This window comes from Labrus mixtus, chromosome 8 (genome assembly GCF_963584025.1).
Source record: "Labrus mixtus chromosome 8, fLabMix1.1, whole genome shotgun sequence".
Taxonomy (NCBI): Eukaryota; Metazoa; Chordata; class Actinopteri; order Labriformes; family Labridae; genus Labrus; species Labrus mixtus.
The window spans coordinates 23252542-23280132 of NC_083619.1; the positions used below are offsets into that span (position 1 = coordinate 23252542).

Here is a 27591-nt window from a genome sequence, read left to right on the forward strand (position 1 = left end):
AGAAGGCAAATCAAGTGGTGCTTATGCAGAATCACACACTTCTAAAAGACAAAAAGAAACACAGAGAGAACCTCTCACTATCCCTGATGGTAAGACAATGATGACTCTGCAAAGAGTGCTGCAACTCAAGGGAATATATAAAGTTAACACAGCTGGTCCAAATCAGAGCCAATCAGTCACACACACACACACACACACACACACACACACACACACACACACACCTGACACTGCACTGAGATGATTACCTCCCATACACTCAGTGGGTGCGTTCGAATTGTCATTTTTGCTTAGGAAGGTTCCTAACTGAGTGAAATGACCCGGAAGCATTTAAGTGACGGCCATGATAAGAGCCGTTCGAATTCTCTAAAAGTTAAGGAAAGGTGGGTCAATGCTTCCTTTATAACCTCCTTTAGCATTGGACCATCCTTTACGAAAGGAGATGAGATATGCCGCCCCACAATTCCATGCGGCCGCAACATTTAAAGCGAGTCGCACATCCGACCGTTCACGGAAATGAACGATGACAGAAAAGTGACACAGATCATGTAAAAGATAAAAAGATAAGAGACATTTTTATCCAGATGATGTTTTATTCAAGATATTTCATTCACTTAAGAATGCTTTGTGCAGTTGTACATTTGTATGCTTAAAATATTATGTGTAGGTTATATCTTGCAGAAATGTAACAATTAATTTCATCATACAATCATACTTATGTTGATGTTGATTTCTGAGTGGACAGGAAGCTGATTGTTTCACTTTTGTTAGGCTACTTGTAGCCTGGTATTCTATATTGCTTTTATTTCAATCCCAACCTTGTGGTGATTAGGATTATTTCACCGGTAAGAAGGGACAGGGGAAAGTTTTTTAGATGCGTTTTTTGTCGTCCATTTTCTGAACATTGTAGTTTCAACACGGCGGACTCACATCATTAACCTCCGCCGGCACGTCGCATTTAATGACGTCGCCTAGTGGAAACGTGGTCGGATTGTCAGAGCAACGAGATCGCCTTTCCCTAAATCCTTTATGAATTTTCCTAACATCTTTCCTTAACCTCGTGACGTTTTCCCCGGGGTTAAGGTAAAGTGGACAGTGAAAGGAGATAGTGAGTGACCTGAGTGATCTCCCTCACGTTCACGAAATGTAATGTTTTAAAAAATTGTTCTTTTTTTTGAGACATGAAATATGTTGTGAAATGTTGCTGTAGTTTATTGATTGAGATTCTTTTTGTTACTAGTTAACGTTTTCTCTGATATCCTGTTTTCAGAAAGACGTCGCATTTTGTGAAATGTTTTTTTCTGTAATTATTTTGTGTTTTGAGATTTTTTTTAAATGTAATGTTCATGAAATGTAGTATTATATTATCATCGTATTTTAATAAATGGTAAATGGACTTGCGCTTGTATAGCGCTTTTCTGGTCTCCTGGCTACTCAAAGCACTTTTACACCACAGGCCACACCTACACATTCACACACTGATGGCAGAGGCTGATATGTAAAGTGACCATCAGAAGTCACTAATCCCATTCATACACATTCATACGCCGCCGCAAAGCAGCGGGAGCAATTCCGGGTTGAGTGTCTTGCCCAAGGATACATCGGACATGTTGCTGCAGGAGCTGGGGATCGTCCTGCTCTACCAACTGAGCCACAGCCGACCCACAAGAAGTGTCGTAAACGTTGAGTTTCATTAAATGTTGTTGTGTTTTATGAAATGTCCTTCTATTTTGTAAAATCTAAGAGTGTTGTGAACTCTGTTTTTTGTGAAATGTTGCAGTGTTTAGTTTAATATCTTTGAGTTTTGCCCTACAGGGCCACTGTTCTATTCAAGCAGTGTCCCATTGTTGAACAGTAAGGAGCAGTGATATGAATCTAGGCATCTCGTCTGATTACTTTGTTTCCTCTTGGACTACTGTTGTCTGCATTTATTTTCTTTATTCCTCCACTCTTAATCTACTAATCTGACCGTTAAAGGAGAGTTAATATGGAAAAACAAGTCGTCCTGTCACTTACTTTATACTGATGGCATACTCGGTGCACTCTCTACTCCTGTGTCGAACCAGATAGGTGCTGTTTCCTCGGTCCAGGAGCGCCACCTCGGCCTGGTACCTCTCCATGGGCCCTGCAAACCTGAACGCCCCCCCCCCGTGAACAACTGCTGCAATTACACTGCAATCAATCACAATCTGAACGAGGGTCTGAATGAGGGTAATAACAGCCAATACAGTCAATGCAATAGAGCAAGAATAACTTGTGGTTAATGTTAGCAATCTGTGCTCATTTGTTTTCATCGCTTACCAGAGCTGGGCGGAGTAATCAACAGGTTTTGGAACCTGGCGTGGAACAGAAAATGTGGTTAAGTCTGTGTCTTAATGGAGTCGATACAAAGGAGTGGAGGTCATTTGTGGTAATGTGATATTTAAGCCACATCTAATGGCTAAAATCAGTCTTCTGCAGTGAAAAAAGCTCCATTTAAAAGCACTACATTCCTACGCTTAGACGTCAACAGCAGCCATTATCCACTGAATGCATTGCTATCACACATAATGTGTCGTATTGATTCTGAGAAATATGCAGACTTACACATGGGCAGGGCCTCACAGCATCACTTGGAAAGAAGCCAATCTTGCTTGTTGCCAGAATTCTGCCCTGCAAAGGCAACTGGCTGTTAATCGCATTATATTTGTCTGGGAGCAACCACACCTCTCTCTCTCTCTCTCTCTCTCTCTCTCTCTCTCTCTCTCTCTCTCTCTCTCTCTCTCTTTTTCCTCTTCCTCTCCCACACTCACTTCAATAAATCCTCAGCAATTAGCACACAACAAGCAGCGCATCTAATTTGCAGCCCAAGTTAATTACGGTTCAAACTCTGCCGGCAGTTAGATTTGTACTGCATCAAAACAAGAGCCTCGTTTAACACTAAATAATGGATCTTATTCTGGTCTTTGAATATCCAAACAGCGTGAGCTCCCCGGCTCGCTCTAGACTAACAAATGCGTTTTAGCTATCCTGCCTCAAGGAAGCACAGGCTTTATATGAAAATCATTAATGCCTTCAACAAAACACAATGTAGACACGTTTTATTTCTGCAGCTAAATGAACCAAATTGGGTAAACAAATTACCCACTTCATTTGAATACAGACTTCCTCCTTCGGCTTATTTTATAACCTTAACTCTCTTAAATCTTTCCGACAGTAATAATAAGCATGTGTAGGAAGATTAAGCTCGGGATAATTGGAGTTTCCAGAGCTGAGTGTTGAGGTCAATATGAAGTCCATTGAGTCAATCTAAAGACAGTGAGTGTGGAGCTCTTCATTCGGCTCCCTGCCCTGTTTATGCTTTCCTCCTCACTCCTCTTTATTAGAGTATAAAATGCTTTTTGGGACCGTTCAGGGCCCGGCAGTAACTGGATTGGAAAGCAAATCTTTACCCATCTCCATGATTCATTCTGTGTAATAACATTTTATCAAAGGGTTTTTTGAGAGGCCCCTCTCTATTTGTTATGCCTTCGATAAGCGTATGATAAAGATTAAACTTATTACTCTGTTGGCATAAACAGGCAGCAGCCAGAGGATCAAATGAAATTACAGTGATTGATTGTATTGTTCTGCCACTGGGATGGGGGATAATTGCCTCCTGGGTAACAGGGGATATGAATTCTCAATGTTCTGTAATTCCATCCTCTAGCGCCGCTGGGGACGCTGGAGATTAAAGGCACCCTGTGGAGATTTCATTGTAAACAAACTGGGTTTTGTTGTAGATTCACTGTTTCTCCACAAACTCGTTGTGTGTGACTTTAAGACCTGCAGAAACCTGTTGGAAATAACTTGCACATTTATTTTTTGTTGTTCATTGACACTACTGACTTAGATTGTATTGTTCTTAATGCTTTTATTTTACTTCATTTTTCTGGAAAAGGGACAATGTATACATTAATAATATTAGTTTTAAGTAAAGAGTGCTCTGAATTATAGTATACATAAATGCACTTAGTGGACTTTGCAGCCCCCCCTTGTTGCCTTCCGGGTTTGACTTCAACCTGCAGCTCCTTTCCCGCATGTCACTCCCCATGCTCATCCCTGTTTCCGACTCTATCCCCTGTACTATCAATAAATAAGGGCATAAAAGCCCCCATAAAAAAAAACTTCTGTGATACCTAACAGTCAAATATGAAGCCAAACTGCATTAACTAGACTCTGTCACAGACGAGCAGTTAAATAAACTACTCCAGCAAGTGAACAGTATCAGAGGAAGCGAGCTGGTGATTAAGCCACAGCTTTAGCGAAATCAACTTTTTCTCACTTGCTTTCTCATTACTGTCGACTTTTTTTAGATATGTTAATGGAACAACATCTTAAATTCAGCTTGTTATTCCACATAACTAAATGAGACTGTAGCTACATCTCCAATCCCCAGGAAGAAAAATAACAGCTAATCTAGTCATGATAAAAGACCCATAGTTTAACAGGGAATAATGCCTTATGGTTTAATGTTCTGAGTAATGTTTTTTTTCCCCCAGGTCAAATGACCAAAGTTTTTTTTCTCTGGATCTTTAATGTGAAATCACCCACCTACACCTCACAGCTGACTGATGGAATTTTCCTTCAAATCTACTCCGTCAAATCTGCAGGCAAGACAGTTTTCCTCAGTTTAAACATTGATGTCTCCACAGTGGCTGAATTTATTTTACCATTTGAAACATCAATCTCCCTCCATTCATTTGCAAATTGAGCTGTAAAGAAATCCCAGTCCAACCCGCCTTTGGGTCTAACACAGATCTTTATGAGAGTGGTCTTCCCCTAGTGGCCCTTGGGATGTTTCTGAAGAAGACTTTGGACAGCGATCACATACTACTCATACTGGGTAGAATAGAGTTTCCCTTTCTTTTTTATTTCTGAAAGCTGAACATAGACATCCTGTTTGTTGATAACGCATTGTCCCCTCTCTGATTTTTACCATGTTTGTTTTTATATCCTGTTTTTTTCTTGTTTTTTTTTTTTTTCTGTTCTCTGATAGACTGCTGAGTCAGTCAACAAAAATGAAGTTGATGATGATTGCCAATTTCTCCTCGTCACTGCCACTAAAGTTAATGCTTTCTGACTTCGACTTCTTTTATAAGATTTATTTTTGGGCTTTTTTATGCCTATCATTTTACAGACAGGACATTGGATAGAGTCATAAACCGGGGAGAGAGAAAGTGGGGAGCAGCATGTGAAGAGGGAGCCACAGGTTTGATTTGAACCACCTGCTCTCAAGTACATGAGCTTCTGTACATGGTGCGTGCGCACTAACCACTAGGTCCCCGGGATCCCTTCTTTCTGCCTTTTTAATGCATCTCATATAATCAAAATTGTTTTAACTTGTTCCATACATGCACATTGTGTAAGTTGTTTGGACAGAACACGTAAAACAAACTGTATTCAAACAGCTTTTGAATCTGAACAGGTCATTGTTTCAGTGCCACACAAATGTGCTTTATCATTTAATTGATTTAATTAACCCCTCCCAGCATGCATGGTTGCCGTGGTAGCAAACCGGCCTGTGGCATGACATTCTGCTTGCCATTCTATCGGCTTACCGGAAATCTCCTGGCACTCCTGTTCTCACCCTCCACCTAGTGCTCTGTCACATCACCGAGAAAACACGCAGCATAAGAAATCAGGCAAACGGCCAACTCCCAGCCGTGCCGTTGGCAAAGACTGCAGTCTGATTGGAGCTGCACCAGGAGGAGGACGAGGGCTTTAATGCCCGCCGTAAAGCAGAGTGAGAAACAGCTAGGGAGGCTGCCGGAAGACCCCAGATAAATCGCCATCCTTTTCAAAAAAAAATAGATAAGGTCAAACTCTGTCAACCGTTTGGGCGACCTCGTGAGATGGTTGTTTAATGCGCCTGTACATGAGGTTGCGCGCCAACCATTAAAACATCCTCCAGAGGCTGAAGTATCTGCTGTTTTAGTGTCTCACTCTGGCACTCTATTAATCAGCTGAAGCCACTAATTGGTTAGATCATCTGATGTGGGCTGTGCTTTAATCTGAGGCATGACAGAAAAAGACAGATATCCCTGTTGGTAATGTGTCTGAGGTCCAGAGTTCATACAGATCTTTTTCTGATATTTCAAATTTACAATGACCTCATCATTATGTCACATTTATGGGCTCACCTGACAGGACACAGAATGTGATAAAGAGCCTCGATCTCTTTGTGTGATTTAGATGCAATAATAGCCAATAAGTTAACCGTTGATGTCAACCCCATTCACATCTTTTTTTCAAGAAGCTTTTTCTCTGTCAGGTAGTGGGACAGAGAGAGAGAGGAGAAGACTTGCAACGGGGATTCAAACCGTTGACACTGCAAAGACATCGCGTGCACAGAGCCAGCCCGGTGAGCCGTGACATGTTTTTTTTTTTTTTTTTTCAGTCACAGATGTCGAAGATGAAAAAAAAAACGAGGATGAGTTGAGTGACACGCACCTGCCACCAGGAGCTGTGCAGGTCGGCAAACATCAGTTCAATGACGTCCCCCGCATGAATGCTTAGTGGGGGCCCGCAGTGGGGACAGGGGACGCCGTCGTAGTCTCTGATCACAACCATCCTGGGGAGACCTAGAAGACGGGGAATACGAATTGATTTACTCTCATTTTAAAGGCTGATAGAGAGGAATAAAGAGCTTTTCCCAGAGTGGTAACACCTCGTGCATCCTGATTCTTTTATTATTGCTTACAGATTAAAGATGTAAGAAGAAAGACTTTTGACATGATGCAGACAACATGGTGAGATTTGGGAAATAATTCATTTAAAACAAACAGTGTTTTTTTGTTCCAATGTTGTTGTTTGTTTGAACATTTGATCAGTCAAAAACGTATAAAACCTGGTGATTGCGAGGCAGATATATAAGTTATGAGTGGTTCAAGGTACCTGATTCCTCTGAGGTATTATGTCAATGTGTCAGCGCTACATGGAGGTGTTTTTATGTCGGCATATATTTGGAATTGTCACGTTTTATATAATCTCTCTTCATGTCGTTTTTTTTTCTCTTGTAACTGCGGCTCCGAGTCCAGTACAAATTGAATTCTGTTTGTACCAAGATATAATCATAAATAAAAGTGTATGTGTTTTAATCACAGGAGGGTGTATTGGCCAAACTCAAGGAAGTACATCCTATACAGCCTGTGGAGTTTTAGGTTCAAGACTATATTGAAGAATGGTGTTCAGCGCTAACAAAACCCTCAAAAAGACGGAACTGGATTAAATGAAGTTATCTGGTGGTGTCAGTATCAATTAAGGATACTGGTATTGTAATTTGTATACACTGCTCAGCCCTGCTAGAAGCAGAACAAAATGTGGGTTCCTAACACCTCTGAGTCTAACTGACCTGTTGTTCTCTTGTGAGCCAACTTCAACCTATACAACCATTTTGCTCCTTTAAATCAATCAAATCATTATAACGATACGATACCTTACAGTACAATAGAAGATGATATGATATGGGCCTGGGGTGACGATAAAATCCCAATACAGCGATTCTGTGACAATTGATACGTTGCAAGACAATCACAATATCTAATTACCTGAAGAATATAAAATGCTCCTAAAAAGGTTAAGTGCAGGATTAATGTATTTGTTCACTGCAGCTGGGTGTCTGTTCCCCCCTCTTATATCTTAACACCTTTTCATGGCTGTCTGACATTTTCCAGCTGTCTTCTTCTTCTACTTCTTTTATGCCGCTGTCAACATCATCCTTCAGCCAATTAACTTCCTTTCATACTTCACACTTATTCATACACAACCATGAGGAGTCATGAAGTGGTGACATGGTTAGTCAAATCGCCAGCGCCTGATGCGTTGAATTGTGTGCGACAATTACGTATATTAAGCAAACTTCCTTACTGTCACGGTCCTTAAGGTCTGAGCCCAACTGATTTTTGTTAACCACGGACATGAATGTGGACATTCTGACACCTTTTATTATTGAGGTCTTAAACCGTCTGACATGCTCCATCCTAAAGAAGCAGCAATTGACTCTTGCAGGAAATTCATCTCTTTGATTCCTGAACGGAGCCGTTCCAATCTTTCCTCAGCGTGCCAGACAAATACAGCCACAAGCATCCGGCTAAGGCTAAGACTAAACACCCCTGCCAACTTAAGAGACACAGCCACTTACTCTCCCCCAGACTCACACATATAGCCCCCCTGGACATGCCCTCAACCCCCCCCACCCCCCTTCCAGCCATGTCTCCCCCGCAAAACCAGCCCAGAGGACGCTATTAGCTGACGGTGACCTCCAATGAATGAAATATCTCACACTCTTTCTTTTCTTTTTTTTAATAAGAACAATAAGCACGGATGTCTTTTCATAAAGCCCTTTATGGAAATTGATTTATCACAAAGGCAAAGCTGAGCGGTTCAAGCCGAGGCATATAGACTGCTGGAAGTGCTTTTCTGCCTGCAGAAAATTCCTCCTGCTGCGGTCCTCATAATGATTCCACCCACTCCAATTCATCTCAACGTCGTCTTGGGTCTCAGCATCGCGGCATGCGGTGAGAAAAGGGCTTTTTTTTTTCTGCTTTGGTTAAGGATTCCTTCTGCGTCCTATTATCCATTTCTATTCTTACTCAAATGTAATGTTATTTGTGAAGGGGAAACTTTTGTTGCTTATTTATTTCCTCCTTTTCAAGCCTGTGTATGAGCAGGAGAGTTCCCTGTTTGTGCATTTGTAAGAAAAAGTCTTCAGGGTACTTTAAAGGAAAAAAAAAAGAAGTTGAGTAATATTTGATCAAAAAAAATGTGAAGGGGGGGGGGGGTATCTTTGGCAACATCTGAGGGTTTGCTTTAAAGCAGCATCTATTTCCTCCAGGTTTCACTCTGGCCTCTGACTAACCGTACTCTTTTCATCCTCTCAGTGTCTCTGTTCTGTTACAGAACCAAGATGAAAGCAGCTTAAGAGGGACCACGTAAAGCCCTCAGCAGGTTCACAGAAGTGGCCAAGTGGTCAAGCCATACTGACCTGGGTCTGCTGGTGCTGTACTTTCCTATGGATGGAGAGAGAAAGAAAGCAAGTCAGGGAACAAGAAAGACAACCAGGGAGGAAGAAAAGAGTACTTCATACTTCTCATGGTGCAGGTTCAGTCTGACCTTATGAATGAGTCATACTGTTAATTCAATTATCTGTGTGCTTTATATTCTCTGGACTCGTCAAAACATTTAAAAAGTGAACAAGAGAAAAACGTAGGTGCTCTGTTCTTGAGAAAATGTCATGGACTCAGCGCAATGATGTAGCGGTTAGGTCGTACCCCAATGTACAGAGACTATAGTCCTCCAAGTGGGCGGCCTGGGGTTCGAGTCCAACCTGCAGCTTACTTCCTGCATGTCTTTCCCCACTCTCTCTCCAATTTCCTACTCTGTCCTATCAGTCATATCTAAATAAAGGCTAAAAGCCCCAAAATAAATCTTAAAAAAAATAAATAAAGATGGATGATGCGTCTCCACTTCCTGTACAAAGGGAAATACCCCTGTGACGGGTGCTGATATATTGCGCTGGCATCGCAGCGCTGAAGGAGCCGCATTTGTCAACAGAGCTGTCAATCACTGCATTTTACTCCTACCTCAAAACAATATAAAAACTAAACTCTTCAAAAAATAAACACTCAGACATATCTCAGCGTGAAAAGACCCAACTTTTAAAACAGAAACAATGTTTGAGAAAAAAAGAAGTGTCTTGTATTTTTGATTGTATTGTTTGACCAATTGTCCCATCTGCTAACAAGCAAGAGGCGGAGCTTATAATCTATACTGCAGCTGGGCAGAAGGGGGAGCTCTAAATGTTTTTTCTGAATTTCTGGGGAGCTGTCATGCTGTCTTTTATTTGAAACAGTCTGTGGTTAAATAATTACTTCTCCCATGAACACAATCTATAAATATTTCATGTTGACGTCGCGGTATGGGATTAATTGTTTGTGGGATGGATAATGTCGACAAATGTTACCAACCAATAAAATGTAATGAAATCTTTACCATTTTTGTTGCATCATTTGAAGCAAAATGTTATAATTAATTTCCAGTAGTTGCATCTCATTTCACATGAATATAAGTGAGCAGAGTCTGTTTGATTAAACCACCCAGTGTTCATAGACTGAAGTTAGAGGTAATATTATCCAGAGGAGGGCTGTGGTGATGAAGAAGATCAGGCATAGTATAAAGTATAAAGTATACAGTGGCAAATATATTAGCAGCAGCTTCTTCTACTTTGCAAGTGCACTCCAAAAATCTATTAACCAGCATTTTCTGGAACTGAACTATTTATTGATGTGGCAAAGAAAACCCTTAAGTGTGAAATCACCAATTGAGGTGCGAGTGTGTCGCGTTAGTTTTTGGGTGTCTAAGTCGAAGAAAGGAAACAGTCCGGGTCTTACCTTCGGCTTCGGCTTGGCAGGATCTGCAGTCAGGTGAGAGAAAGACACAGTGAGAGGAATTACAATATGAGTGTGTGTGGTGGCTTCCTGACATACAACCTCAACTGTCAACCTCTGCTGGCCCTCATCACGCCTCAGAATGCATAAAGACCACCAGGCGTCTGCTAAGGAGAGTTGTCAAAGACCCGAGCTGTCTGTGTATTCAGGGAAGGTAATGTAGCAGAACTGCACCCTACAAACACTGGTGGCAAAGAGCCGATGCACGACGCAGGAGTAAAATGCAACACCTGCTAAATACCTGACATACTTATGGGTTCATTAAACTGATCCAAATGGCTCAAAATGTGCTGTTTCTAAAGAAGAAGAAAGTTTTCCTGAGGGGAAAATAAAGGTATGTACAAATGGATATTTTGGCCTGAGGGTAGGTCAGAGGGTTACTTCATCAAGGGAGATTTAATTTGTATGGGATCATAAATATTTACATCGTATCTCATAGTAACCCAGCTGTTTGAGATCTTGTATTCCAGTTGACAATCTGACATAAATATAGAGCGAGAGAAATGCTCTTTCAATCCACAAAATGTAAAGCGGTTCTTCTCCAGGGAGAAGTGAATGTGCTCAGTAAATTTCATGGCAATCTGCCTTTTAGATTTTGATATTTTGTGGGTAATTTTGCCCTGATGGTGGCACTAGAGGAAAGGTCAGCAAAAAATTAGGATGTATTCTCCGAGGGACATAAATATACACAGCAAATATCACGGAAGTGGAAGCCATCCATTCTCAAGATTACATGTAAAGTACCAAAGGGTAATACAAAAAATAAAAATAAAAAAGTGAAAAGCCTCCATCTCACCTGTTCTCCCACAGAGTCCCAGTCGACCCAGACACTCCTTATGAGCCCCCAGCCCGCATTTCAGACAGAGATAACCCTGGTTAAAGATGCCCCTGGACACAATAAACCACAGGATGTATTGCATATAGAACAGCCTCCATTATGAGAAATTCCCTGACATTTTGAGTTTTTCACACTTCTGTTCAAGTCTCAAGATAAGAAAACGACCTGACAAACGTCCTTCAGCTTTTCATAAGCATAAAACTGATGTTGTCTGTTGGAAACTGAGACAGTCAACAATGTATGAACCATGTCTACTGCAATTAAACGCGGTCCTAAAGAGACATTTACATTTTAGTCAAAAACTGACTGAAACCAAAATATAAAATGTCATTATGTTCCTGTCATGCCTGGAATATGAGAGAGATTGAAAGTGTCTTTTCATAAGAACAGAAAAAACCGAAACATTGCAGTGGCACATGACGATTTCCCCTCCTAGATGAATGTGTGTACTTAAGAGTTTGTGGTAACCCTTTCCCAGATTTGAGGTTGAGTGCTGAAAAACACTTTCACACATGCTCTGCACTCACTTTTCACCCTGATTTTGTGTGGACTTTTTGAGCCAGCCTCTTGATAACACTCTGGCTGTGTGCACACAGCAGGCTATATATAATATATACATTAACAATTAGCTAGTGGGGCAGGAACATTAGTTGTTTTCTCATATGTTCTCCTGAAAATATCTAGATAAATGGTAAACTGACTGGAGCTTGTATAGCACTTTTTTAGTCTTGTGACTACTGACTACTCAAAGTGCTTTTACACCGCATGTCACACCTTCCCGACGATGACTCTACCAACTGAGCCCCAGGAGGAATGCTCTGGATATTCTCCTGATCTGGCTGTTTACATATGCCCTTCACAGCGAGAGACTATCCCTGTCAGACAATGAGTCAGGCAATCACTTCCCATTGGCTCGAGGTGAATTCTCCAATTATATTCTGCTGCGCTCTCACATCAGCTCACTCGGACTTGCTGCGGAGAAAAAACTAGGGGTCTGGCAGGAGAAACTGCGTTCACACGTACAGCTCCTCCTGGAAATTTCAGGAGTTTTCTGCAAGTGTGAAAGCCCTAATTAAGAGCACAATGTGAAAAGGGCACTTTTTACTCTATTGGGTCTTTATCAGATTATTAACATTATTATCTAATGAAAGAGTGTGTTCATAATGCCTGAGTATTACCTGAGTAAGAGGTGACAGTAACTACAGGACGTGATCCTTTCAAAGGTGTGCATCTTGAACTGGTGGGAGTTGTGGTCGGCTTTCTCCGGTCGGATATTTGATCTGAGGCAGGAAATAGAAACACAAAATGATTTGTTTTAAATAAGATCCATCCTCTACCGTATCTCTGTGCTGGAGGCTCCGTGCTGCTTTATTTAGCCACAGCAGTGACAGTGCTAACATGCTAATGTTGAGCCTGCCTCGTGTTTACAATGTCATATTCTTTGTTTAGCTTCATTCAGAGTCAGATGAAGATTTTCTTTATCGGTCCACAATGGGGAATAAGTTTTGCAGCAGGAGCTCACAACACACAAAACACAAGGACACCTTAAAGAGCAAAATCACACCGACTTCATTTCATCCTTGAAAATAAGACACAACAAATGACAAAAAATAAAATGACAACATTAACGTTAAAATCTGAACTCGTACAAAAATTTCAATTACTCAGAGTGTAAATATGCAAAAGTGCAATATGGAAGTGTGACAATGCACAATAGTAGCAAAAGAAAAGCGACCTGTGTGCTATTTTGCATTTAGCACATGAATAGTACTTTGGATAAAAAAAGATTTAGAGCCTGTCAGCCTTCCACACCTATGCCCTGAAATGATGGCCAATGGGGCAAAGGCTCAAAATCACTTTGAAGTGGATGACTAAACCCTCATAAAGAGCTTGTCAGCATGTTTCATGGAGTTAATGCCTAAAACCACACCTCCAATTACTTGACAAGCCTACTTACACCGTGTCACCTCACCACACTCTGTTTGTCTCAGTTCCTTCAACCCATCCTCCCTTCCCTCCCTTCCTCATCCCTTCCTATTCAACTCAGCACACGCCTCTCCCACGTCTCTCTCATTTCAGGTACAGTCTGGGCCGTAATCAGTTCGGGTAGATTAATGCCCGGAACCCCCACTCTGAGTCTCCCTTTCGCCTGATCTCCAATCAACCTCCCAGACGAGCCTTAACGACGACGGCCATCTCTCACCTACACCCACATTAAATGTTTAAACGGATGTTGTTGTGGCGTGGTCCTTGCCAGTGAACTTTGCTATGAAGCACCCAACACAGCTGATTATGCAAGCAGCTTAAAAGCAGGGGGTCAAAAGAGTAAATGGAAGTGATCCTGAGGGGCATTCAAAGGTGAGTACAAAAGTTGAATGTGCAATCTTTTTAAAGACATTTCAGAAATTTCTACACAAAGCTACAAATGCCAATGTCATGGTGGCACCGAGAGATATGTCAGGGGATCAACCAGGTTCAAGGGTGGATCCATGGAGTGGCCAGGGTTGGCCTTGTTATGTAAAAAAATGATGTTGCAACAGACAGATAGTAGCTTTCTTTGCTTTTCTCTGTGGTACATTTCCTTTTGAAGGTATTTTTAAATAGTGATGTATGACATAACTTCTTTTTAAGTCCTCACACAGTAATCAAACATTTTGAAGTCCCTGCCGAGGTTGAAAGGTTTCATCACCTGGTAGCTGAGAATGTCTCCATAAGATTGTTTCCTGATCCATTGTGCAGATGTTGAGATATTAGTCAAGATAAGAGGAATTTGAGAAGCTTTTGACCTGCTGGTGGCGCTACAGTCAAAGTCAAAGTCTTACCTAAGTGATTAATCTTCATCCTCTGGAGACTGCAAGTGCCTCTACACCATCTGATGGCATCAGATACAATATTCTTAGATATTTCAGTAGAAATATCTTGTGTGTGTCACAAAAGTTGGTGTGTTGTTCTCTGCAGTGGGAACAACCATTTTTTGTATGTATCAAATGACGAAAAGAACTTTGTTGTGAGAAAAACAAACAATTAATTTGTTTAACTGACTGTAATGAAATCATTTCCCCCCTGATGTATGTGTATGTGAACATGAAAATGACTTGCATCCTCCCAAACAAATCAAAACTGAAGCCGCATGTGTTCAAACGTGAGAGCGAAAACATGCACAGCAGAAAAATAAGCTGCCTCTCTGTAACATGAACTTACAAAGTGCGACAGGAAAGCACATTTTTGTATTGAACACGCCATCCAGAAGCCACTTTAAGTGAGTGCTCCCATAAGTGAGTCCTTCATCAGGAGCCCACATCCTCTTTACAGGTACAATTTTCACTTTCTGAATGGGCCCCTTCTGGTGTCATTACCCAATGCACAGAGGCACACGGCGCTGTTTTCGGACGCAAACCTTTTACCTGTTGGGAGGAAAAACACTTTCAAAGCAGGGTGTGAAAACGGATGTTTCTTCTTTAAATTTGGAAATTACACTTGAGGGTTTTGGATGGGTTTCAAGGGCCTGGCTGTCATGGAGGTTTATTAACTCATTCTTTTCTTTCGTTGTTGTTGTTCAAGAAGAGAAGAGAATCTACATGTCAATACAGCACATTGTTTTTTTTTTTCTACAGCGCAATCCAGCACAGTGTGAGAGGAGGAAATGTATTCAGGAAGGCCACATCAGGTAGTCAGCATGCAGATCAGGGATGTTTCATACGTATCCACCCAAACAAAAACAAAAAAGCATTTGCTCAGTCAATCAGAGTGTTATGTCAAAACAACACTGTATTCTCCCAAATCAGCATAACAAAGGATGCAGACGGGATATCTGGAGGAGAAAAACCTCCCACTGTTACAAAATAATACAAAAGGGTATACCTCCATAAAGCACTGATTTGAAGAAAGCACAGCGGCAGAGACGCTTCTTTGTAGTGTTGCAGCTCTTTGGCACAGTTTATGTTTGTGTGGGTGTGTATTTCTGTTTGTGTTTATGTGTGTGTGTGTGTGTGTGTGTGTGTGTGTGTGTGTGTGTGTGTGTGTGTGTGTGTGTTATCGTACTGTTGTCAGCAGCATGTGCTTGATTACGGCAAAGGCCTGATCAAACATTGCTCATGAAAGAGTCAACACCTCTCTCGGCCTTGGAATAACACGCACGCAAACAAAGACAAATAAACACCACACACACACACACACACACACACACATGCAAACATAAAGTACACAGTTTGTTTTGTACGATGATACACACATTGGTCTTCTGCAATGATTATCAACACTGTGTTGTGCGTGTGTGTCTGTGCTTACATGGCCATTTCAAACTGATCCAGCCACTTCTTCTTCAGCTCTCTGGTCTTAAAGAAGAGCTCGAAACCTGTGTGCCCCTGCTGGTGTGTCACGTAGAACCCGTAGCACCACTGTGGAGGTCGAGAAGAAGACACCAGTCAAATTCAATCCAACTTACGATGAAGTCTTCTGCATTTGAATATCTATGTAAACTAAGATGGTGAAACGACGACTGTTGTGATTATCTCTCACAATGTACACACTCTCAACGCTGGATGCCAGGGTAAGTAAGATTAACTGTCTCTTCTATTTGTGTCACTGAAAAGGTAATTTATGATGCCAATGGTTGTGGTGGTGTATTTGTGCAGATTTAAGTGCAAGCAGTGTGTGTTCTTCCAGGTTACATGACTATCGAGCCACAATGGAAGGATGGCTTTTGTGTTTAAAAACTGAAAATACCAAAGAGTGAGTTAACACAACAAGTCATGGTAATGGTAACTTTTCAGTTTCAGCTTGTAAATATATGCAATCTGTAGGTTTTTACACATTTGGAAAGCATGGAAGATGATTTCTTTTGTCTCAATCTTAAGCCTAATTTTAGAGGGGTAGTCAAACATTTTGAAAAAAGATGCTTGTGGTTTCTTTATAGCTTAACCCTAACCCATTACAAGGTTAATACCATAGTTTGAAATTAGTAAACTGTCGGGGTTCAGATAGGCAGATTTAGCTGTTAGCTAATGTTAGCGTCATGTTGAATCTAGACCAGACAATCATATTACTTTTAGCTGGAACACATAAGAGTTTTGGTTTTCTTCACAATTACAAACTTTTCTTTTATCGGTTACTGGTTGTTGTCCTATAAGCTAGCTTTCTAATTACACCAGTGGATGATTAATTATATTGAAGAAACAGCTTTTAATGAGCTATAATACTTGTCCAGAGAATAGCAAAAGATCTATGTATTGATTGTTGTTGATGTTCTTGTTGCAGGTTTTTTTTTTGTTTTTTTTTTAAGATTATTTTTTGGGGGGCCTTTACATGATGCCTGCATCAAGGGCAATACCCTCTGTATATGGGGAACACAATATCACTGCTAAGCTATCAACTGTCCATTAGTTTATTTTCTAGCATGTTAAATAAAAAGAACAAGCTGAGCCAAAGCTGAGTATTTACATTTTTCTTCTGTTTAGAAAGAGCATCAGCAGCTGGCATTAGGGTTAGGGTTAGGGTTATGGGGTAGGGTTATTTTCTAAATCCATCACCATCAAAAATTCTAACTACCATGTTATCAAAAAAATAAAACAATGCTCAGTATAATTATTTTAGAAAATAGTTTGTTTAAAATCCAATTATTGTCTTCTTTTCATGACGCGTTGCCTCATCTCTTCCACCACTGCAGCCCTTCGGAGGTTAAATGAGCATTTTGGGGGAACAATTTTCCATCAATTCCCAAACCTCTCTGCTTTGCTTTGGCCACCCTAATCTGTTCCAGCTTGTTGTGTCTGATCTTAAAAAAACTTGTAGGGTTTACCCGTCAGTGATTGGCCAGCCCTGCAAAGTCCTGAGTGTTTTAGAGCTCTGCTGAGTGTTAAATCATTGATGACTGTGTGGGTGCTCAGTGGCACCACATTCACACTCTGAAGTTTCATTTAGCAGAAAATGATATATGGCTATAAGCAGCCTTGGAGGACTGCACACATTCATCACCTGGTATTAGCATCTCTGTCCCACATGTGTGTGTATGTGTGTGTGTTAAGGTGGATGTAGGTAAACGGTATGTGGAGTTCTGTGAATAATTGTTGTTTTCTTTGAGTGAGTTTTTTTATAAATTGCATAATTGTGTCATTAAATGTTTAGTACAAGATACCAATCAAAATCATACATTCTTGAAATCAACACCACGGCACAAACACATCCACAGTCGAGTAAATGAGCTTGATAATGGAGTCCCTTTGAAGGAGAAGAAAACACACACAACCCTTCCATTCTGGCAAGCTGTCAGTTTTACATTAGCAATCAGCATCGGAGTGAGAAGACACCATCTGTGAGCATACATCAACAAGACATCAACAAGTCCCCTCCACTACAGTACGCCTTGCAAACATTCCCACAAGGCGAAAAAATAACATGTTTAAACTGTGGAGGGTGACTGAAAGGGGGAAGCCTTGCAACATTTCTAAATCAGGGAGAAAACACCAAGAAGCTTATTACAAAATAAATATGATTTTAGATTGCTCTTATTAGGCAGCTGACATTTATGTAAGCAATAAAATCTGCAGCGAATCAGGCTGAAAAGCAACAAACAGCAGTAAAAGTTTATTGGTCTGCACTGTGAAAATGATAATATACATATCAAAACATGTGAGGTACATACAGAGATCCAATATCTGATGCAGTGCAGAGTGCACAGGTACTAATAAACCGTTCTGATTATTCATCAGCAGACCGACTGACCTTTTTGCACTCTCTGTCTGATGTGGGGTTGTTGGTGATCTTGAAGAAGTTGAGGTCGAGTATGTCCTTCATCTCATAGTTGTCTCCTCGTCTCTTGCAGACGATGACAGCCACATCAAATAAAAAGATATGTCTGTAAAGAGAGATGACAGAATGTTATATTCTCGCATCTTCATACCGAAGAGTATTCATTCAGGTCAGTTCAAGGAGTTTATGTGAGTCTCAGTATTTCTGTCTGTCTCTCTGAGAAAGTTTTCTTATCTGTATATTTGTTCGACAGCAGTGATTTAAAAGTGATTTGTTGTTTGCTTTATTCCGCTTTCATGCTGTAAACACAGGTTTTTTTTTTACTGTATTTAATCTAAAAACGATATATTTGCACTCCTCCATAACAGCTGCAAAGATTCTGCGAGTGATTCCTCGAGTGATCACACACTGTAGGGATTTATAGTTAAGGCTAATGTCTTGCACAGCTATGTTTCAGTGGAGCGATCTTCATCAGATAGTTAATTTCCTGCTTTTCCTCTTTGCAATTCTTATTTATTGAAAGAGAACAACCTGTCCTGTTTCCTCTTGTCAACACTGGAAACCATGCGCACTTCTCCGTCTCCTTTGGGCCGTCCAAAGGTGATAAGAGGCTGATTCTGGAAGTAAAATAAGACATCGTTGAAAGTCATGAGGTAGTCAAACGTTTTGCTATTCAATACTTTTGATACAACGATGTATGTGAAGTGCTTTCTGCTTTATAAATAAACTTGCCTTTCCTGCCATGTCTTATCATTTTACTGAACCCAAAACTAAAGTTCTGTTAATTAAAATAAGTATCTAAAAAAGAAAAAGAGTTACAGATATGTCCATGTTGTGCTCCAGCATTAACAGTATGCCTTTCTGCATCACTGAATTAACCTTATAAGTCCAAAGGAAGAACAGATGTTTACTAGCTGATACCCTCAGACTATTCATGAGACTGACCTTGTTGGCTGAAACTTTAACTTAAAATCTGACCTTCTATAAAAAAGAAACAACATGTTGTCCTGATATTTTTGCATTCTGACAGCTTTGGGGGGGAAAAAAAAAATGTTTTAGTTTACCAGGTTTTCAATAGACCTCTGGTACTGGTCGATCTCCCTTAGCGTCTCATTATCTCTCTTCACCTCGTTGACGTACTGAGCCAGGTCCTGGGTTAGACAGACACACAAATACACCGAGTTTTATTGAGTTACTTGTGTCTTGAGGTAGTGATATGAGTCGGAAAGTCAGGCAAATTTCATTTATAAAACCCCAAAGAAATTTTTTTTAACGAGTCATATTTTGTACTGCTCATTTTAGGTTTGTACACTCTTAGCCTATGCTACAATTAAAATACCTTTTTTTTTTTCAAATTCATGCTAACAGTTAAATAAAAGGAGCGATACAGCTGTCATAATTGATCTTTCAAAATGACTCTAGCACTAGCAGATAACCAGGCTGCCGTAGCTTAGCTTATTTTAGCATGAGGACTTGAAAGAAAGTGAAACAGCTAGCCAAGCTCTGGTTTAACCTGTTAGTTAGTTCCCTAAAAACTGCAAGTTATTGTTTTAAAACTTGTTGTAAATAATTAAAGAGCGGTTTTGCATGTCTGTCAGATAGAAAAATAAAAAGTTTCCTTTTGGGGGGAAAACAAGCTAGCTGTTACTTTTCTCAGTTTGTATGCTAAGCTAAGTTAATAGGCTGCTGTCTGTAACTTTATATGGCCATAAAGATTGGAAAAGAGCAATGGTATTCAGATGTAACTCTTGGAAAGACTATTATAAGTATGAATGTTACAAGCTGTCTTAAGTCTAGCACTTTTTAATCTTTTGCTGCTCAGTCCTTAAAACTAGAGTTTTATAGCTCCCCTCAGGATTGTAGGCTAAATTACTCTGTAGTGTGATAATAGTGTAGTTTTTACAAATTCCTCCATATTTAAGTGGCAGACACTGTTAAGACTCAAACGGCTAAATTAGCTTACGTTTGCTTAAAAACTAACATCACCTTTCGCGGTAAGCACTGCACTTACTTTCATGGCATCAAGAGCAATCTTCAAGTTGGTTTTGTCAGCAGCATCGTGAGTGTGTTTGACTAACTCCTGTAAGAAGATGACAGAAAGACTTGATGGACCGTATTCAAACAGAAAAGTCACACTCAAGCTAACACAGAATAACTCACAGCTGACTCATCATAATACTTACAGTTAATAGTTAATAGTAATCTATGCAATAATATATGAAAAGTTGTCATTCATAGTTAAGAAAGTAGTAAAAACATAAAGATATTGAGGACAGAAAAGGGTAGATAATGGGTTTTTTTTCCCAGATATAATTTTGCCAACACCAACACACCGTTCAAAATTTATCATCAACATTCACAGTAAGTATTCTACGCTGAGAATCAATGAAATATTCCCCGGGTCTCCTGTGGAAGACTTTGGCTGCATTGACGTCAAAACACAAGTTAAACATCAAGTAAGACAAATATCCCTGTACTAGTCCAGACTGAGTTACTTTTCCTCCTACAGAAACCGCCTTTCTTTACCATGTCTGCTGCAAAGATTCACAGTGAGCGTTACATCTGACTGTTAAAAGAAAGCAGGGCGATATCTTTCATCATAAAAACACAAATTCAACATGGACAGGACAAAATCACCAAAGAGTTATCACCGCTTTGTCCTATAGTGCAGCGCCAAAATCTGCACAAAATGAAAATTCCTCACGGGAGCTTTAACCTTTCATTACCTTTTAGATATCATTACAAAATTAAGACATTAACCATTTATCTGCAGTGTTGCTCTCTACCTTAGCTGTATCTACTTTTACTTCATTCCTGTTCATAAGTTTCTCTCCCCTTTCTTCCTTTTTTACCCCCGTCTCAAAGTGTCTCCTCAGGGGGCTGCTGAGAACACCAGGGATCACCACCTTTTACCATTGAGGCCTTAACCCTCTACAGCAATCTAAAACAACTGTCTAGTCATTGTGCCCGCCTGCCCTGCCAGCTATAGTCTGACCCTTTCATTCATACTAACCAGGGGAGAAGGTGTCACACAGTGAGCAGTGAAAGAGGGATTATTGTGAAAGGCTGCATGTCTGGTGAGAGTGCAGCCACACTGCATGAGATGTGTAAGTATAAAACCTGCTATTGTATTAAAAAATCGATTCAGTGATGTTATGATAATTTTGCTTAAAATCTGTTTTTGCAATCAGGTGACATATCACTCAAGAAATGAAACATCTTCCACTTAAAAGTGTTTTTTATGAGAAAAATTCCAGAAATTATGTTAAGATGAAATATACAGTAACTGTATAGAAATTATTTAATTAATTTTTTTAATGCATTTTCTTCAGGAAATGTGACATATGATATGACTTAACGTGAGACCTGAACTGCTTGTTGAAATAGATGTTGTTTTGTGACATGTGAATGTGCGGTGACAATTTAAATGGAGAAGAAAACATGAAGCTAAAGTGTGGGGAATGTCGCCCTCAGGTGGCTGCTTTTATACTGGAAGAAAACCGTCACATAAGTTGAATCAATGCCATTGGTCAAACTGTTTAAGTGTTGAACTTTCCCTTATTTGAAGAAAAAAAATCAAATATATTTGGAATGAATTGTGTTTTTGACAATTATGCAAGAGTCAATCAAAATTGGCCAATGCTGCTTTTATGTTGTCCTGGAGAAAAGGAGTAAGCACCAGATGTTCCAAGAAACTGTACGTTAAATCTTTAAATCCTTGTTTTTAAATAAGGTGGAGTTAAACCTTCACTACCTGTAGAAGTAGATGGTACTTCAGCACTCGTTGCATTGGGACAACCAGCAGGTCTCTCAGTGTAAACTTTCCATTGTTGGCTCTCTTTGAGCACTCCTTAAACAAACACCAAATCACATATTTATAACTGCATGAGCTGAAACGCATCATTACACGGATGACATTTAATGTGCAAGATTACTCATGTATTCATGCAATATAACTCATGTTGCACTAACATTTCATGTACGGATAATTTAAGGTGCATGATATTTAATGTGCAATAATAATCATAGTGCAATAACATTTAATGTGCACTAATTACAGTGCATTACAATTTAATGTGCAATAATATCCTTGTAAGATTTAAAAACAGGTCCCACAGACTGAACTACGTGAACTGCATCTTTTCCTAAAAACTAGTTTTCTCTATCACTCTTATCTATAAATGCGTATGACTATTATGGAACAATGATAAAATGATAAAAATAATTTCTTTTGATTTTCATTGTAAAATGTGCAATGAAAATAAAGGCACTCAATTATCTTCTGTTCTATCACTGAATTACTGTTCTCTATCTAAAGCATAAAATCATCAATGTAATGGTCTTTATTTATCTGTTTTCATCTGTTTAAAGGTACATTTTTTAAATCTAAAATGTGTTATTGTTAATTTAATATTTTACATTTTTTCACTGGTGCAAAATGTTTTTTTTCTTCACACAGGTGTTTTTTAGTATTTGTAATGCACAAAATAAACACTAGAGGCTGCTATGACTATAGATCTCTTCTTCAGGTGTCTCACCTCCAGCTTTAGTCGAACATCCTCTTTCTCTTTGCAAATGATGTCTAAAACAGCGATGGCGAGCTCCACCTGGCTGCAGTATATCCCATAAATGAGCAGTCTACAATTCAGAGGAATGACAGTTAAGACAAAAGAACTGTGTACACTCTTTGTGTGTACGTGCGTGTGTGTGTGCGTGTGTGTGTGTGTGTGTGTGTGCGTGAGTGTGTGTGTGTTATGGGCAAGATATAGTGATGACACACAATTGAAAAGTATCACATTGTTACTCATAATATGAAGCCATCATGTGTCTTATGGTAGAGATTGTAACAAGAGGTCTTTTGATACAGAATCTGTTGTACTACAGTTATCTAAACTACATCATGATATTACCAAAAAGGAAATCCTTCCTATGATATGGACAGAAACTATTCAAAAAAGCAGCTGTCAATCATATTCACTCAGTTTTTCAGTACACTTTCAGTTTGATCCTGAAATGTATAGAGAATTAGAACCGGCTTCATAAAATCAAAGCCTTCATAACAAAAGCAACATCTAGATGCTAATTGCTACAAGTATGTGTTTTTATTCCACTGATGGCAAACTGTAAGGTACAGTAGAGAACATACTGAAACCTAAATTGAAACTTTCAGTACTAGTTAGGGAAACTACTGAGACATAACTGCACAAACAAAAGAAAACATCAAAATGTGCTCTTGTATTTTCCCTTTAGCGTAAGAAAAAGTGTCCGTGATAAGCGTTTATGAATACCTGTCTTTGTAGCTGATGAATATTTGGTGGAGATTTAAGGCATTTTTGTTTAAGATGGAGTCCTGAACGTCAACCATCAGGCTCTTGTGAACTTTAACCAGGTCCTGTTTTTTTTTTTTAAATAAGGGAAAACATCAAAATTTGGAGTTCAACATATTTTTGCTAATGTCATACAAAATGAAAGAAAACTGGAGGAACTTACTGGGATGTTGACAAAGACTCTGTCGATTTCAGCTGCAGAGAAAAATCTCTTCAGAGGATTCAGGAAATACTACAGAAAAATAAAATAATTAAATAAGTTAAAAAATTAAAACCCAGTTGAAACATTTGGTTCCTTATGTAAATTAAACTACTTAACTTAAATTCTTAACTTAAATTCAACTAGGAATAATCGTTATGGTAATTTAATCTGTGACGAGACTGCAACAGCTGAGTGGCTAAATAATAACAGACATCACATTAGATTTTAGATAAGAAGACGATAGAAATCCCCTTGGGAGATTTGTGACTGTAAATTGCCAAAGCACTTTGTCATGTGCATTACAGATTTATTTACTGATGTTTCATTTGAAGCTCAAAATCTTCTGTAGTAAGAAATTAGCATGTGGTATCACTCAGTCCAGCTATCAATGTCGGATCAAGCATCACCATCAATGTTGTGGTCAGTGTGAACAAATGTAAAAATGCTACACTAAGGTCAAATGATATAGCTATTTTACATCTTAAAAACCCAACCCATCAGTGCATGATCTCAGTGTAGAGCAGACTAAAGGAGATTTAGTACCTTCTCTATGGACTCCAGAGTCTCTGTGTATTTCTCCTCTGTTTGTTTGATTTCTGAAAGGCAGCAGCTTCGGACATCTACCTCTGCCTGCTTCTAGAAAGACACACAACTTAGAAAATCTTGCAATTATGGACAAGCTTTAAGTTCTTACATTACTACATCATCAGCATATACTTAAATCACTATAGACAGGCAACAGCAAAGGCAAATTTGTAAATAACAATGGGCCAAAGATAGATCCCTGTGGTACCCCCAGTGCATGACAGTGTTGTTAAATAACCAAAAATCTTTGGAACATAATGTGTTTATACTTTTAGAAATACATTACCTTCAGAGTCTATAAGAGGCTTATAGCCTTCACACATGCACAAAATTTCCCCAAATGTTCCCAGTGGGCTGTATGTGTGAACGCAGCTGGTTTTAGTTTATTAAATTAAATTGCAAACAAGTAGGATGGATGATGATGAATATATCAGATGGCTGCTGCCTGACAGGCGCGATTGTGCACATAATGAAGCTGCTTTATACTCTTTTCTGCTTGCTAGTTTTTTCTTTCTCTCTCATTAGTTAAACTGTCATAACATCGGACTCTGCTGCTTCATCCAGCACCTTGGTTATGGCGTACGCAATACGAACGTCCACAGCAGCCTTTTTACGTCATGTCTTGCATCCTTACACCCTCCCCTACCATCTGAAAGGAGAAATCTTTTGCTGTGAATGAAATGTGTGAAAGAGCAACAAAGGAAAATTTCAGGGGCAGGCTGTCCTGAAATTTTGTGGAATATTTTCCGAGTGCATGTGTGAAAAGGGCATTCAAGAATTCAAAGATTTCCTCATAATAAGTTTCAGTAGCAGGTTTTATCCAATAAATGTACTAATTCAAAAATACCAATTTGAAAATGTAGCAAAAGAGTATTTTAATCTGCCTAGATGTGAGTGCACTGCATGTGTGTGTGTGTGTGGTACTTAATGCTGTACCAAAGAGGGATGCTGCCCAGTCCTCATGAGGTCTTCATAGATTTCTCCACCTGCATAGTCTTCCTCTACCCCGTAAACAGCTGCGTACAAGTCATCCTCGTCCTCCAGGGCATTTTCACTATCACACAAACGACCACAGGCACACACATTAGTATCTTTGAAATGTTTTGAATATCAGCAAAAAGTTACTTCTAGCTATTAGTGAAAAAAAATGAATGGATGGTATGAATGTAACTATATGTCAAATGCAATGTTGAATTGCAAGAAATACTCAGATATAAACAAAAGGCAACATACCTTCTGCACAAATATAGGTATAATTGTCTTTGTCATTCAAATTGATAGAGTAATGGACAATACATGGAGAATCAGGACTTAGGTGGCTTGTTTTTCTCAAACTTATCATGAATTTCTAATCACTGCAAGTACTGGAAAGTAATATCAAACAGACAATTTATAGACAGCATTTCCTGGAACTGTAATGTGACATGAAATAAATTCAAATTTGATATCTGTTGTAGACACTGATTTCTTTTTATCTACCTATCAAGCTGTCAACAGCACCCATCCAGAGTCTTGATGTGGGCGGTTTGCAAGCACTCAGCAAAAATATGCAGAATTACTCATAAGTTCCCTCCGACAGTCAGAGAGAGAAACAGAGCCAAGCCTTTTACCAAAACACGTGGGTGTTAGACCCCTGGAGAGCATGGATGATGAGCAGAAATAATCATGTTCTATCAACACCAGTAATGGCCCCGCAGAGAGGAGCCTCATACATACTCAATCAAGTCTTCCAGATTATTGTAAATGTCCTCGTCTTTTAGGCTTTCCTCTGTCGGGAACGGCCTGGAAATGACAGAAAAGCAGCGTGAGTTGCAGAAAGAAACACAGCAAAGAAACTCATATTAACTTTTGATGTCTTGAATTATATTTAAATGTCCATAAAAGTTAAATGTGCTAAGGGATGGCATAACAATCTAGTGTTTGAAAATGTCTCGATTTATCAGTGTGTCTTTAAAAAAATACAAATTGGGTTCAGGAGCCTTATTTTATTAAATTGAAAATCTGAAAATCTCCTAATTTCAAATCAAGAGGATGAAATAAAAACAGTCAAACTTTCAAAAATAAAATAAATATGCAACACATTAGGAGAAATAACATACGGTGCAAACATGTAATAGCTGAAACTATAACAATAACTGATGAACAACATTATTAATTATTTATCATTGTTTTCATATCATGTGTTTTCCCTGTTGTAAATGTTTTTTCTTTGTTTTAATTTCTGGTATTAAAGACGCATATATAAAAGGAGTAAAAGACAGAATTACTGAGCATTATGTGGTTATGTGGCTGTAGTGCCAGTAAGGGGTGAAGAGGTGGAGCTGGAGAGGGAGTGCAGGTAGAGGTTGCAGGTTTCTATGGGCACATTTTCTAAATATGTGAGTGAGTCTATAAAATAACACACATTTTGTTAGTGTTCTTAATGCTGAGTAACTTACTTGAATCCTCCTTGCTGTGCAATTAATGTGTATGACAGCTTAGATAGGGTGTCCATAACCTGGTTAAAAAGAAAACATTTAAAAAGTGTTTATTCATGTTTTCAAAATCAGAATCAAAGACAAAGAATGAAAAGGGGAAGAAGAGAGGGGTAAATATAGCAAGAGAGCAAATAGATATTTTATGTTAATTCTGTGCTCAAGTTATATCATGGATCAGGATAAAGGATCATTTGACGACTGTATGCACATGTTTGTCTGCTGAACGCTAGTGATTTGTTGATTTATGTAATATTTGTTTATTGCCTGTTTTCTGTTCTCTGTCTGAATCTTTGATGCTGCTGTCTTGGCCAGGACCCTCCAGAAAAAGAGATCTTGTATCTCAATGAGAATATTTTTAAAGGTAAAATAAAATATCTGAACTGTTGTAGAAATGACTCTATAAATAGTGAGCATTTGAACACTCCAGCCCTCATTTCGACAGGGGAACTTGTTTGTTTTTCTTAGCTCTGAGTAACATATCTTACTACCACTTGGACTAGAGAAGGCACTGCAGTGTCCGAATGTTAAACATATGGCTGCCTTATGTAATAAAAATGTTGTCATTTAATCTGATTAAGCTCAAATTTAGTGATATCCAATGCAGAGTCTTTATGAATAAGATGTCCAATGAAGTGATAACTTTCTACCTCAACAGCTTAACATGTAGCAACTAACAGGCGACAACTTGGCTTTTATTAAGTAACCAACTTTTGACACCTCCTATAGGCCAAGAACATGCAAAAATCACAATACACACAAAATATAGCAATGACATATTAACCAACTAGTAACTACATAGTAAGCAGTTGTAACACCTTGGCAACTATTTAGCATCAAGCTAGCTGGAACAAAAGCTTCCTTTCCTGAATTGAGACTCAAGTACCAAGGATTTTGACTCACTTTTAGGTCCATATCAAAGAGTTTTTGCTAAGTAGCAGAACATGAGCTA

General features: G+C 39.2%; 1 protein-coding gene across 4 annotated transcripts in view; it reads right to left on the reverse strand.

The window, feature by feature from the left end:
* LOC132979441 (guanine nucleotide exchange factor VAV3-like) overlaps positions 1 to 27591 on the reverse strand; it is a 54704-nt gene that overhangs the window by 15916 nt on the left and 11197 nt on the right. For 2 of the 4 annotated variants that reach the window (XM_061045251.1, XM_061045254.1), the window contains exons 3-23: positions 26604 to 26662; positions 25882 to 25947; positions 25102 to 25219; positions 24124 to 24216; positions 23542 to 23610; positions 23340 to 23443; positions 22590 to 22689; positions 21806 to 21901; positions 20063 to 20131; positions 19116 to 19202; positions 18583 to 18668; positions 18025 to 18157; positions 15592 to 15701; positions 12483 to 12584; positions 11263 to 11354; positions 10410 to 10432; positions 9005 to 9029; positions 6472 to 6602; positions 2587 to 2652; positions 2302 to 2336; positions 2017 to 2133 (exon numbers count right to left, since the gene is read on the reverse strand). In XM_061045251.1, coding sequence (XP_060901234.1) covers positions 2017 to 2133; positions 2302 to 2336; positions 2587 to 2652; positions 6472 to 6602; positions 9005 to 9029; positions 10410 to 10432; positions 11263 to 11354; positions 12483 to 12584; positions 15592 to 15701; positions 18025 to 18157; positions 18583 to 18668; positions 19116 to 19202; positions 20063 to 20131; positions 21806 to 21901; positions 22590 to 22689; positions 23340 to 23443; positions 23542 to 23610; positions 24124 to 24216; positions 25102 to 25219; positions 25882 to 25947; positions 26604 to 26662 — 1781 coding nt within the window. The remainder of the gene's footprint in view (positions 1 to 2016; positions 2134 to 2301; positions 2337 to 2586; positions 2653 to 6471; positions 6603 to 9004; positions 9030 to 10409; positions 10433 to 11262; positions 11355 to 12482; positions 12585 to 15591; positions 15702 to 18024; positions 18158 to 18582; positions 18669 to 19115; positions 19203 to 20062; positions 20132 to 21805; positions 21902 to 22589; positions 22690 to 23339; positions 23444 to 23541; positions 23611 to 24123; positions 24217 to 25101; positions 25220 to 25881; positions 25948 to 26603; positions 26663 to 27591) is intronic. The other 2 variants (XM_061045253.1, XM_061045252.1) reach the window with 2 other exon arrangements.